Source organism: Lynx rufus, unplaced genomic scaffold (genome assembly GCF_022079265.1).
Source record: "Lynx rufus isolate CCGP_SWC_20201006 ecotype Redwood Valley unplaced genomic scaffold, mLynRuf1.p SCAF_53, whole genome shotgun sequence".
NCBI lineage: Eukaryota > Metazoa > Chordata > Mammalia > Carnivora > Felidae > Lynx > Lynx rufus.
The window spans coordinates 499,129-512,119 of record NW_025814871.1 but is presented as its reverse complement, the minus strand read 5'-3'; the positions used below and the strand labels follow the sequence as shown (position 1 = coordinate 512,119).

Below are 12,991 nucleotides of genomic sequence, written 5' to 3'. Positions count from 1 at the left end.
AGGGCCTCTGAAGCGGTGCCTGCTCCCGCCCGGCCCCTCTGGCGTGCCCACCTGCTCACCGACTTGCTTCTTCTGGTCCTTGGTCTTGAGGCGCACGATCTGCAGGTAGCTGCTGCTGGTGACGTCGGCCATGACGGCGGCGATGCGGCCCCACACGCGCAGCAGGGCCCCGCACAGCATGTAGTGGTGCCGCAGCCGCAGGCCCTGCACGCAGTCCTTGCCCTCCTGCACCAGCCGGCAGTGCCGGTTCCTGCGCCGGGGCGGGGGAGGGGAGGCTCGGATCCCACGGGCCCCACGCACCGTCCTGCTCGCCGCCTCCGAGCTCCCTGAACGCCCCGGACGCCCAACGCGGCCCCCCCACCCCCTTTGGCCTGTGCCATTTGTAGGGACCCTCCTCGTACACGTGCTTTGCAGAGAGGCCAGGGCCAGGCCGTGCAAAGCTGTCGCGCCCCCGTCCCAGTCCGACCCCGGCCCTCACCATGCGGTGTGGCTGCAGTGCGTCAGCGAGAAGGCGTAGCTGTTCTCCCAGTGCTCCCTGGCCTCCTCCGCTGTCACCTGGGGACACACGGCCGCGTGAGCCACCCGCATGGGCTGACCATCCACGATTCCCAGCGCACGAGCGGGAAGCTAAGGTCCACGGTGCCCCAGGCCTGCTCCTCCTGCACCGGCAGCCGGGTGAGCTGGGCACAGAGGGCTGGCCTGGGGACCTGCGGAAAGGGGAGCACGTGCGCCAGGGGGCACAGGCACCCCCCCCCCCCCGCCCCGGCCCGTCAGCCGGCACCTACCCAGTGGAACTTCCGGCACAGGCTGTCGAAGGTCTCCAGCTGGCTCTGCCGGCCCACGTTAGGCTTGTACACCGTGAAGTGCTTGCCGCGGTTCTGCTCCGCCAGGAGGCAGCTGGGCTTGTTGTCCCGGACCTGGGCAGGGGTGCGCGGGAGGTGGGGAGGTGGGGGCGATGCTGCCTGCCCCTCCCCGCCCCTCCCCTCCCCCTCCCCGCCCCTCCCCTCCCCCTCCCCCATCGGCTGGGGTCCCGCCCCTGGGGACATGTCGGGGGCCCCCCGAGCCACCCACCTTGTAGGAGAGGTAGAAGCCGTCGTGGGGGCCCGTCAGCTCCAGGGACTTGGCGTAAGCCTCGTCCCATTTCAGGCCGCGGTCCACGCTGATCTGCAAGAGCATGCGGGCTCAGAGCGGGGTGAGGGGTGCTGGGACCGGGCCTGCACGTGCTGGGCAGCTTAGCGCCCACTCACCTTATAGAAGACCACCTGCCCATCCTGTGGGTGCCCAGGGGCAAGGAACACCTGCTGGCTCTCCTCATAGATCTCATCGACGCCTGGGGCCAGGTCTGCAGAGAGGACGAGCAGGGGTGAGACCCTCCCATCTGGGGGCCGCGAGGCTCCCGGGCTCTGGGCTTTCGGGAGCCGTCCGTCCCAAGTTCTCGGGGACACCCCAGAGACGCCCACTAGGGAGTGCAGTGGATGCTCCCCCGGCAGAGACGGCCCGGATGGCAAGCGGCCCCTCCCGTGGTGGCCTGGGGTCCAAGCCGCCTCCCCAGCCCCCACTGGACACTCACACTGGATGTGACTACAGACAACGTGCCCCTCAGGGCCCCAGCTCTGCAAGGCTCTTGTGAGGATGGTTACATAGGAGTCAGCAAACTATACCTGCCGCCGATTTTATAAATAAAAAGTTTTATTGGCACGTAGCTGTGACCACTCAGTTTCCCGTGGTCTGTGCTTTCACTACCACGGCCAAGTTGTACGCTCGGGCAGAGACTGGTCCTCGAAGCTGGAAATACAGACTCTGGTCTCTCTCAGGAGGGCTTGTGACCCCCCCCCCCGGCCCCTGCTGTGGGGTATCAGCCGTCAGGTTCCTTTGGTATGAGGAGAGCAAACGTGCCAGGCTCACCACCAGCACGGGGAGCATGTGGATACACCCCTCAGGCCTAAATAAAACCTTCTGGTCCTCAGGGAACGGCACTAGGCTGCAGCAGCCCCCCTCCCCGAGACGGAGTCTTCTTGGTGCCCCAAGTCCTGCCCCTCCAGGGCCCTCCCAGTTGCTCACCGGGGTGGGGATCATCACCCCAGCATGGCCACAGTCCCTCCATTAGGAGGCTGGAGCAGGGACAGGGGTAACACCGTCAGGGCCATTTCGGGCTCTGGAGACCCCCACCCCCCACAGGCCCCCGCCCCGGGGAGGCCACAGCCCTCACCCAGGATGCCCATGTCGTATTTGCCCTCCTTCTTGTCCACATCGATGAGGTGGTCGAAGGTGTCGGAGAAATACTGGAACAGCGCGTTCTGCTTGTGCACCTCTAGCCCCAGGATGCGGTTCAGGAACTTGGTGATGGAACAGTCTGGGGGGGGCAGGGGGGAGCTCAGGGCGTCGGGAGCCCCAGCAGGGCCCCGGGAGCTTTGCCTGGGAGGTGTGGGGGCCTTCCCATGGATTTGGGGGGGCGGGGGGGGGCTCTGCGTGGAGGACTCACCCTTCTCCACATCCAGACAGCCAGACCGGGACTCACGCCCACCAATGCCAACCGACAGCAGGCCCTGCTTCATATCTGCAGAAGGGGGGGCCTCGAATGTCTTCTGCCCCGTGCCAGCCCTCCAGCCAGCCCGGGGTGCCCACCCTGCCACCAGTGCCCCCTCGGTAAGCTTGTGCAGAAGTGGGGGTCTTTGGACACAAATCCAGTCTGCCAATCCCAGTGCTCCAGACTGCTCCGGGTCAAGCTGGCCCCACACCGCAGAGACCTTCACTCATTCCCGGCTCACCCCGGAAAAAGGCGGCATCTCCTCCGGGGTAGCCCTGGGGCAGCGGCACCTTGTTCTCAGTCTGGCTCAAGATGGTGGTGAGGACACAGCTGAGGGCCCGGGCGCCGTACTGAGTGCAGAGAGGAGGGGCGTTAGGGGACCCTGGGCGTGGACACATCCCCTCCTGCCCCCCTCCCCCTCCCCAGGTACCTTGTTCTCAAAGTTGTACTTGCTCAGGTCACGGGACTCAGTGGCGCGGCGGTCCCCATGGGTCAGAGCCCCCTGCCCCGGATGGGGAAGGCCGTCAGGAGCTGTCCCGCTCCTCCCGGCGCCGCCCCGCGCCCCCCCCCCCCCCCGCCCCGGGGGAGCCCGCCCAGCCCCGCTCACCAGGCTCTCCAGCCGCTTGGCGACGATGGAGGCGAACCTTCGCTCCCCGGCCAGCGCGGAGATGAGGAAGACGTACTCGGGGGCAGAGACCTGGTTGGACCTGTGGGTCCGGCCTGAAGGCGGAGGAGGGCTCTCAGGGACCGCGGGAGGGGGACGGGACGGCCGGGGGCGGGGCTGCCCGGGGTGGGACTCACCGAACTGCTGGATGGCCCGGTCCGCGCTCCAGGGCAGCTCCAGTGTCATGTGCACCCGGCGTCGCTGGTTCTGGACGCGGCGGTCCGCTTGGAGGGAGATGCCAGAGCTGGAGGCCTCGGAGATGATGGCCACAAGCTGGGGGACACGGACGGGACAGTCGGAACCCTGCCTGCTCCTCTGTGCCTCGCGCGCCTCACGTGGGTCACTGGGACTCGTTTAAGGGGAGTACGGGAGGAGTAGGTGTGTGGCCGTGGGGGAGCCCACGTGGGCTCAGAACGGACCGTGGGCCACCCCTGGCCTGCCCTGGGTGGAGAGGAGCAGCCCACACTGAGTTCCAGCGGAGGGCCTCACAGCGGCCCCGGGGCAGTGACAGCAGCGTGACAGTGACCGGAGGCTGGGACGGCCAGGGAGGCCTGTGGGCGCCCCGCTCAGGCACTCGTGCACGCACACGCCCAGCGGGGGCCGCGATGGGCTGTGGTCCTGGGGCCAGCCCCTCAGGAACTCTGCACCTCCCTGGTCACGCGGGGTCCCCACCCGCTCCCCCGACACGGGGGGCACCTGTTGACACAGCCCATCCCCTGCGCCCCCCGGGCCCCGGCCTCATGCCCCCACCTTCTCCCCACTCATGAAGCGCTCCTTCTCCCTGAGGTTCACGTGGTCGATGGAGAGGCCTTGCTCTGCCCGAGACTCAAAGGCCACTGTCCCGTCGGGCCTGGACACCACACGGCCCTTCCTGCCAGTCATCTGGGGTGGGGGAGGGGGGAACAGCAGTCAGCCGGTGAGGCCGTCAGGGACTGGCCCCCGCATGCCTGTTTCCCTGGCCCCTTGCCTGGGTGCCCGGAGCTCCTGAGTGTGTGTGTGCTAGGGACACTGTGGACCCTGGGCTGGGACAGCCTTGGTGCCAGGCCCGGGCCGCCCAGGGGCAGACAGCAGGATTTTCACTCCGTCCCACGTCTTCTATTATAAACCTGCTCCCTGGGGCAAAACCAGAGCCTGGGCTCTCACCACAGGGACATCCCAAGAAAGGGGACAGTTTGCAAGTGGGGAGCATAGGGAGGAGACACAGGGGGACAGGCCTGGGGACTAAGAGCACACGGGGGTGTGTGGGGAAGGTGGGTGCCAGGCCGGGCTGGGGAGCAGGGGGCAGGGCGACAGCGGCTGTAGGAGGGGAGTCCACCACCAGCCGGCCCGGCCTCCTGGGCTGCACACTGGATGCTGGACCTGGGGTCTTCCCAGCTCCAACCCCACATCACGGTGCTGTGCGGGGTCTCTGGGGTGGCCACGAGGGGGCCCCGTGGAAGCTCACCTCAGCCACGTGCTCGGGGCCCCCAAGCTGGTCGATGAGCTCGTCCAGAGTGTTGACGGGCAGCTCCCGGCCCAGCGCCCGCACCTTGGCCAGGAGGTCCTGCCTTAGCCGCTCCACACGCTCCAGGACACCGGGGCCGTGTGGGTCTCGCTGCAGGGGGCACAGGGGCCCTGCAGGGCCAGAGGTCAGGGGGTACCAGCCAGCCCACCTGCCCACAGCCCCACTGGAAGCAGTGAAGGGGTCCCTGAGGAGTGGGGCACAGTCGCGTGCACGGGGGTGTAGGGGTCTGGAATGTTCTCTCACCCCAGGCTGCTGGCGTGAACCCCCTCTGCCTCAGGCCAGGCGCGTGGCCCTGATGGCTCTCTGAGCCCGACTCCCCTGTCTGTGAGGTGGCAAATGCTGGGCTGCGGGCCTCACCGCGGTCATCGGCCGGCAGCCCGATGGCGTCCAGAATGACTACGTCGTCATCCAGCACGGACTCAGGGGAGGAGTGGAAGTCACTGTCCAGGCCGGCATCTGACTCGGTGCTGCTGTCGTCACTGATCCGGATCACGCCTGCCACCTCGCACACCAGCCTGGGCGCCTTGGCCCCACGGCCCCGTGGCCGCCCTGCACAGGAGGAACCAGGCTCATGGAGGCCCGGCCCGCTCCTCCCTCCTGAGGGGCCCAGCTCACGGCGACGCCTCAGGAGGGGAAGGGGGCAGTCCAGGGCCACACCCACGTGCCGCGACCCGAGTGGCCTGAGCCTCTTGCTCCGTCCGGCTTTGGGCTGCTCTCCCGGGTCCTGCCGTCAGCCGGGACGTGGTGCAAAGCAGTTTTAACGTCCCTGTCTGACTTCCTGACGCTTCAGTTTACTCTTGGCTGGTGCCTGGGGAGGCCAGGTGCCTGACCTCTCACGGCAACCCTGGTTGCCTGGTTGGGTCGGCCAAAGGACGTACCCAGGTCCTGAGGGGACGGTGGTCTAGGCACCTTATGTACACTGCCGTAGTCGGGGATGCCCCGCGTCCGGCTGTGTGACCTCAGCTGGCTTGCCTGGCCTCTCTGAGCCTCGCTTCCCACAGTGAGCTGATGCCCAGCCTCTGCTGGAAAGCAGCCCATGCAGGCACCGCCGGGAGGGTGACCTCCCTCCTGGGATGCGCTTCCTGAGCCCCATTGTGGCCCACGAGCTAGCGCGGTGGGGGCGCCGGGCTGGTTTCCACCTAGGGAGCGCGAGGCCGAGAACCAGAATCTTAAGCTCCCCCATCCGAGGGCGACGCTGGGGGCCACAGGTGGCTGCTGCCCGAGGACGAGCTAGCCGCGCCGTCCCGCGGAAGCGGGGTTTGGTCTTTGGCCAACTGGGAGGCTGAGGAGAGGCCCTGCTGGGGTCTGCGTCTCCCGTGCAGCGAGTGCACCCTGGAGGCTGCCACCCACGGGGTTCCTCTTGGGAAGCTGTGCCGAGTGCCTCTGCACCTGCTGCCCCCTGGACATGTGGGTGGCGGTGGGGGGGGGGGGCGCCCAAGTTGGGCCTGCTCAGAGACAGAACCCTCCTGGCTCTGCAGCAAGCAGCAGAGGGGTCGATGCTCAGACAGGGGACAGTGGGGCAGAGGAATGAGCGAGTGAGCACGGGAGGGAGACCAGGGAGGATTTCAAGCCAGGCTGTGCATGGGAGATGGGAGAGAGATCAGAGGCTGGGGGGTGTGGGGGGAGCTTACGTTTTCTCTTACTGCCGACTCCTCTCTCTCGCTTTCTTTTGGTTGAAGGAAAGTGCTTCTGAATTAGTGACAAAAAGACACCCCTAAAATCAAGAAGCAAAATTATTCCCAGTACAAGAGAAATCGCACCTGGAGTAGCTCTGGGGAGGGTGCCTGGGGTTTGGAGAAGGCAGGCAGGGGCGGGGAGGGAGGGTGTGAGGACTGGGGGGGGGTGGGGGCAGGGAGGGAGGGTGTGGAGACTGCAGGGGTGCAGGGTGAGGGTAGGCCCAGGGCCACAGTTTCACTGTGAGGGCCTGGGCGTGGGGTGGGGCCCTGAGTGGGGCTCCCTCCTCCAGCCATCAAGGGCTCTGTGCGCAGACTAACCACCTCTGAGGGGCCCTGGGCCCAGGAGGCTTTCCAGCCCTGGGAAGAGAGGCCTGCAGCCCAAAGGCTAGTTCCTAAAAGCTGCGCTGTCCTTGAAACAGTGCTGCAGCCATGTGGCGGATGGGCACCTGGAAGCCTTGTTCCGAAATCCCAGGTCCCTTTGCTGGCACCCTCTGAGCCTTGGGGTCACCCGTGGCTCATCGTCCCGGCCTGTCGTCTCTGAGGGCTGGGGCAGTGTCTGAGCAGATGCACACCTGGGTTCTCACGGCTGGGGTCACAGGGCACTGGCTGCCACGTAGGGAGAACGGAGGGTGGGGGCGCAAGGGGCGGGGGGAGACCGTCCCCGCCCACCCTGGGGGCTTCGAGCATCACTCACTCAGCGGCGGAGACAAAGCAATCGAGCTGCCCGTCCTTCTGGTCCAGCACCTCCCGGGTCCGAGCCTCACCCGTGGACTGCAGCCCGATGACCACACACTTGGGGAGTGGGGGGAGGTCGGGGGTGAGCTGGGCTCTGAGACTCCCACTGGCCAGCCCAGGAGCGTGGCCCTAGAGGGGCCCACAGGGAAGCCCCTGCTCGTCAGAAACCAAGTTGGCCTCAGTTTCTTTCTCTTTCCGCCCCTGGTGTCCTGCTGGCTGCCAGGCCCCCAACACACCTGAGTCTACCCTGCGACTCCACACAGCCTCAGCCCTCCTGGACCCTCCCACTACCCTCTGCCCTGGCTCCTGCCAGCCCTGCCTGGACGTGGAAAACCGGGGGCCCGGCCATGCCTGTCACCTGCTTCAGGGGGGCTGGGTCAGGCAGGACTGGAACCTTCCAGGCCACGCTCTGTCCTCACAGACTCGGCCCAGCCACACAAGAGTGCAGGGCTCCTGGTGTAACCGCAAAGCCCTAAGCCCTGCCCGGCTCTCGAGGCGACCAGGGAAGAGCGCCTCGCCGGCCCCGCCGACCTGGGCGCTGTGCCTGCCGGCTCACCTTGTCCCGGGCCAGCTCCTCCCGGGCCAGCTCCACCAGCCGGTGCACTTTGGCGGCCACACAGAGATACTTGAAGAAGCGCTGGTGGGCCGACCAGAACTGGCCCCACAGGGACTTGCGGGACTCCAGGCCAATCCAGTCGGCGGCCTGCTGGAACACGCCCAGGGCCTCGGCCCACTGCAAGGACACGCCCAGCTCAGCTCGCTGCGGCCCGGCCGCTCCCCGCCACCCGGCTCCCATCCCGGCTGGGATTCATCGCGGGGGGCGAGGGGGTGGTAAGCAGAGCAACACAGAGGTGCTGCTGGTACCAAACAGTAAGAAATGTCAGAAAACCAAAATGTGCGGTTCTGGCGAGGCCACGGTGAGGACGGCAGACTCCGCGCGGGAGGCGAGGAGACGCTGCTCCTGCTAAGGGGTGGGGACACCTGCAGTGACCGCCTTCTGCCAGCAGCCACTTGGCTCTTGACACTTCAGACCGGGGCGTCTCACCCAGGACCGTGCCTGGCGACAACTGTGGCCGTCACGACTGGGGACCCCATCGAGTGGGTGGGGCCGGGGATGCTGCCCCCCCTCCCCCAGTGCCCGGGACGCCCCAGAGAGAACGACCCCCACCCCCACCCCGTGTCAGCAGTGCTGGCGGATGGGGCAGACGGCCCAAACTAGGTTTGAACTGTAGTTCAAATCATCAACACCGTCAGGGCTGACGCCCAGGGCTTGTCCCGTGTGGGCGAGATGGGACCGTGAGAACAGAGGAGCCCGTCCACGACACAGGAATGCCAACGAAGATGGGGCCACGCCACAGGCACGGAAACGTGGACGCCGACAGCGGCCGTGAGCTCCGGGAACAACGAGGCCCCGTCATTACGGTCACAGGAGAACTGGCGGCAGGAGTGAGTCTCGACGGGCCAACTCCCCGTGGCACCCGCGAGGACAGATGCTGAAGGGACGGGAGCATAATTCCCAAGGGACACGCACACTCGTGTCCGTGTGGTCACAGAGCCCGGCCACCCTGCTTACCAGCAGGGCCGCGCGGTTGTAGACGCGCTCGAAGGCTGGGGCCAGCGGGATCTCCTCGATGCGGAAGGTGACGCCGGAGAAGCTGAGCTGGCGTGCGATGTACATGCCGCTGACTTTCATGTCCATGGCCACGATCTCCATGGCGCCCACGCCCCTGCGGACAAGGACAGGGCCACCTGACCACACGCTGGGTCCCACGGAACAAGAGTGACTCGGGGAGGGGCTGATACCGGGAGCTGAGCCCTGGAGGGTGAGGAAGGGCCAAGCACACAGAGAGCGGAGGAGGCAGCACACGCAAAGGCCCTGTGCTCCCATCTGCCTGGGCCCGAGAGGCGTGGGGGGCGATGCAAGAGAAGCAGGAGTGAGGGGGGCTCCTTCTCCTGGAGTGATGATGGGCGGCAGGAGGCAGAAGAGTGAGCTTTGGGTCCCTCTGGTGGCTGGACGAGCACAGGCCAGGGTGCAGAGCAGACACACCTGACACTGGGCCCTGGGGCGTGAGAAGCAGCGCCCTCTGTGGGTCCCTCGCCAGCCCCAGTCTCGGGCAGGGAAGGGCACCCACCTCTTCTCGATGGCATGCAGAAACTCCTCGAAGGTTCGGAAGGGCGTGCCGTCCCCCCAGATGCCCAGGCGGCTCATGTAGATCATGTTCCGGGGCTCAGAGGCACCTGGGTTGGGGGAGCCGGCAAGGTCAGGGGCCTCGAACACCCGGGAATGACTCGAATGGAGGCCCAGGAACGGGGGCCGGGAGGCTCACGGCCAGGGGTGCCGAGCGGGCGGAGGCAGATGGCAGAGGGAGCCCCGAACGGGTCTGGCATCTGCCTGGGGAGAGAAGCCCTGCCTCTGGACCAGCTGCTCCCGAGGCCCCCCGGGGCGCCCCCCCCCCCCACCTGTGGCGCTGGCGTAGACCACCCTGGCCAGGGGCAGCTTGTTCTGCAGATCCAGGACAGCCTTGCCCATCTTCGTGGAGCTGGCATTCTTGGCTTTGTGACACTCGTCAAACACGATCTGGCGCGGGCAGGGGTCAAGGACTGTTCTGGGAGACAGACAGCCCCGGGGACCCTGGCCGGATGCCCCAGGCCACCCCGTTCTGAAGGGGAGCTCGGCAAGGTGCCTGGGGGGTATGCAGCCTCGGGGCGGGAGCCTGGGACTGTCACCGCCAGGGCAGTGGGAAACAGCCTCAGGGCCCCCTCTGGACTGCTGAGGACGCGTGCCGGGTAGACGGTGCAGAGTCACACACAGACACTCGTGCCAAGGAGCACGGCGAAACGGGGTCTCTGAGGAAGGGGGCTGGGCTGGGAGCAGGCAGGCATCCCAGCTGTGAGGGGCCCCTGGGGGGGGTGGGGTCTCTGCGTAACTTCTCACAGATCCTGGAGACGCTCGACGAGGCAGAGCACCGGGGAAGGTCTTTGTATTTTAAGAGGGAAGGAACCAGTTACAGGCGAGGACGCGCGCCACCGAGGTGCTCTAAACACAAGACACGCTTCTCCTCACACACGCGCGCGGGCACGCACACGCCTCACGTGAAGCCCGCTTTACGCGGCTCTGCGGGAGCGACACTGGGAAACAGGAGCGTGGAGGTGAGCGCACAGCCTCCAGGTGGGCCGGCCGTCATTTGCCCCAGGCTGTGTGGGGCCTTCGCCCCAGGCTCTGCGAGCTGTCGCGCGGCAAGCACAGCGCCCTCCGGCGCCGGTTCGGCACAAGAGACTTGCTCCATAGGACAGCTGGCATCTGACGGCGGTAAACCCGGGAGCTCGCCCATATAAGCGGGAAGGACACACGGGGCCGGTGTCCCTCTTCCTATCTGTGACCGGGACCAGGAGAGAGGAGGACTTTTGGAGAGTGCCAGGCGGCCCTGGGGCCGGTCACCCCACTTCTGGGAACGGGCCCAAGGAAAGTGAGAAGGGGTGATGGGGCACCCTGGCCGGGCCCAGTCACTCAGGGTTGTTTATGACCCAGAGAGAGAGGCCGGAAGCCGCCTCCAGGCCCCGGAGACGGGGCGGCACAGTACGTGATGTGCAGACATACCCAGGCTCAGGCAGGGAGGACGGGGACAGCCCTGGGGACAGTGCACAGGAAGATGAGCGCCCTTCGGTGGGGGCCAGGCCGGGCCCCCGAGCACCGTGAGGAGTGCCGAGCCCGCTGTGCGCACCACGGGGCAGACTCCCTGGCGGGGGAGGGGGTGGGGTGGGCTCAGGGGACCCTCCACAGGCGCCAGTGCAGAAATCCAGGAAAAACCGTGGCCCCCGCCCGGCACCTCACCAGGGGAGACAGGGGCGTGTGCTGGCGCCTGACGTGTGTGATTCAACGGCTCACACACGACCCACAACAGACTGTCCTGCTCTTGTCTGTACGGGTCCCCCCGTCGCTTTTCTGTAGTTTGGGAGAAGCACAAAACCAAGCTTTCTAAATTCCAAGGGAGAAGAGAAAGGTAGAAACTCCTCCAATCCGTGAAGTTCCTGCCACAGTCGGGAAGGATCTGGAGCCAATACTGGTACGGATACCCCTCAACTGACCAACCGGTCAGCAGAGCTCCTTGACCCCAGCAGCCTGGCTTTTGGCCCAGCTGTCCTCCAGCTGGCCCAGCCTGGCCTGCCCACCTGCATGGAGCCCACAACCGACTGGGAGGGAGAGGGTGAGGAAGAGGAGGAGGGGAGAGGGGGGAGAGAGAGGAAGAGGGGGGAGAGAGAAGAGAAGAGGAGGAGGGAGGAGGGGGGAGGAGGAGGAGGCAGGAAGAGAAGGGGGAGGCAGAGGAAGAAGGAGGGGGAGGCCGAAGATGAAGGAAAAAGAGGGAGGAGAGGAAGAGAAGGGGGAAGGCAAAGGAGGAAAGAGGAGGGGAAGGGTGAAGAGGAGGGGTGGAGGGAGGAGAGGGAGGAGGGGAAGAGGAGGAGGGAGGAGGAGGGGGAGGATCTAGAGGAGGGAGGAGGAGGAGGGGAGGGAGGGGAGGGAGAGGAGGAGGGGGGCAGAGGAAGGAAGCGCCCTCTGCCCCATTCCTTGGCCACAGGCACCTTCCCGCCCTGGGGCCCCTCGGCGCCCCCGCGCCTGTGGTCGCGGTCCAGCTCGCCGGAGGAGCCGGGACGCCGCCGAGCCAGACCGCAAGGGGACAAGGGCGGGCACTGAGGGCGAGCGTCCTGCCGGGAATGCCTTCCAGCGGGTGGCTGGCGTGCTGGCATCCGGGACGGGAGGAGGGGAGGGAGGTCCCCGTACTGCGCAGCCCCGCCCCCGCCCCGCCCCCGCCCCGCCCCCGCCCCGCCCCGCCCCGCCCCGCCCCGCCCCGCCCCGCCCCCTCTGGTTCAGGATACGACCCCGTCGAAGGCCTCCCCGCACCACTCCAAGATCTGGCGGATGCGCGTGCGGTGCTGCCCGCCGGCCTGGCTCTCCCCGATCAGGGCGGAGTAGGTGGCAAAGAGGACGCCCTCTGAGGTAGTGTTGTCGCCGTACTTGATCTGGGGGAGAGAGGCGGGCGTGGGGGTGCGGCCGGGCTCACTCCGGGACCCCGCCCGAGGAGGGGGCCACCCCACCCACCTTGCTCAGCGCGTGCACCGCGATGCCGGGGGCGTCGATGTCCCGAAGGTCGCGCTCCGCGTCATACTTGAGATCGTTGGAGACGCTGAACCTAGGGGTGAGGGCCGGTGGGTGCCATGGCGCCCCCTCCCCTCCCTGCCCACGTGCGCGGGGCTGGACGGCACACTCACCACAGTGACTTCTTCCGGCCCCGCAGGAAATTCTCCAGGATGATGCCAGCCACCGTGCGCCCCTTGCCGACGCCCGCACCGTCGCCAATGAGGAAGCCGGCCCGCTGCCCGCTGGGGAGCAGGACCTCGTGTTGCTGCGGGCCAAGGGATGGCGGTCAGGGCCCGGCAGGAGGCCCCCACGCGGGACGTGGGCCGGGTGGGAGCCCGAGGTTACCTGGCAGGCGTAGGTGATGGCCTCCAGCTGCAGGGCAGACAGGGCCCCGCTGTCCGAGGCGGGCAGGGCAAGGGTGTAGGTGATGTCTGGCGGTGGGACACTGGACAGCGTGCTAGTCTCCACCACGCGGTCAGGGTGCTGCTTCCCGATCTTGGCTGCGGAGGCAGGGCCGGGGGCAAGTCAGGAGTGTGGCCAGGGACAGGTCAGGGGCGTGGTCGGAGTCTCAGGGTTGGCTGCGGGGCGGGGGGGGGGGGGGACACCTATCCGTGCTTCACACAAAGGGGTGCGGGACAGATCCGCACAATCCTACGCGGGGAGGAAGTGGGCTTTTCATGGTACGCTCCGTGCTGTCTCAGGCGCTGTGCCGAGCAGGGATTACAGAAGTGGCCCCAAGGCCAGCCCACGG

At 67.2% G+C, this 12,991-nt stretch overlaps 1 protein-coding gene across 1 annotated transcript in view; it reads right to left on the bottom strand.

The window, feature by feature from the left end:
- SBNO2 (strawberry notch homolog 2) overlaps positions 1-12,991 on the bottom strand; it is a 48,380-nt gene that overhangs the window by 505 nt on the left and 34,884 nt on the right. The window contains exons 10-33 of the mRNA XM_047100764.1: positions 12,586-12,740; positions 12,372-12,505; positions 12,202-12,292; positions 11,979-12,122; positions 9,567-9,684; positions 9,239-9,344; positions 8,680-8,833; positions 7,663-7,839; positions 7,066-7,163; positions 6,327-6,409; positions 5,053-5,244; positions 4,636-4,805; positions 3,942-4,073; positions 3,329-3,464; positions 3,135-3,247; positions 2,958-3,029; positions 2,769-2,877; positions 2,483-2,557; positions 2,210-2,353; positions 1,248-1,342; positions 1,072-1,164; positions 786-917; positions 479-555; positions 60-250 (exon numbers count right to left, since the gene is read on the bottom strand). Of these exons, the coding sequence (XP_046956720.1) occupies positions 60-250; positions 479-555; positions 786-917; positions 1,072-1,164; positions 1,248-1,342; positions 2,210-2,353; positions 2,483-2,557; positions 2,769-2,877; positions 2,958-3,029; positions 3,135-3,247; positions 3,329-3,464; positions 3,942-4,073; positions 4,636-4,805; positions 5,053-5,244; positions 6,327-6,409; positions 7,066-7,163; positions 7,663-7,839; positions 8,680-8,833; positions 9,239-9,344; positions 9,567-9,684; positions 11,979-12,122; positions 12,202-12,292; positions 12,372-12,505; positions 12,586-12,740 (2,991 nt within the window). The remainder of the gene's footprint in view (positions 1-59; positions 251-478; positions 556-785; positions 918-1,071; positions 1,165-1,247; positions 1,343-2,209; positions 2,354-2,482; positions 2,558-2,768; positions 2,878-2,957; positions 3,030-3,134; positions 3,248-3,328; positions 3,465-3,941; positions 4,074-4,635; positions 4,806-5,052; positions 5,245-6,326; positions 6,410-7,065; positions 7,164-7,662; positions 7,840-8,679; positions 8,834-9,238; positions 9,345-9,566; positions 9,685-11,978; positions 12,123-12,201; positions 12,293-12,371; positions 12,506-12,585; positions 12,741-12,991) is intronic.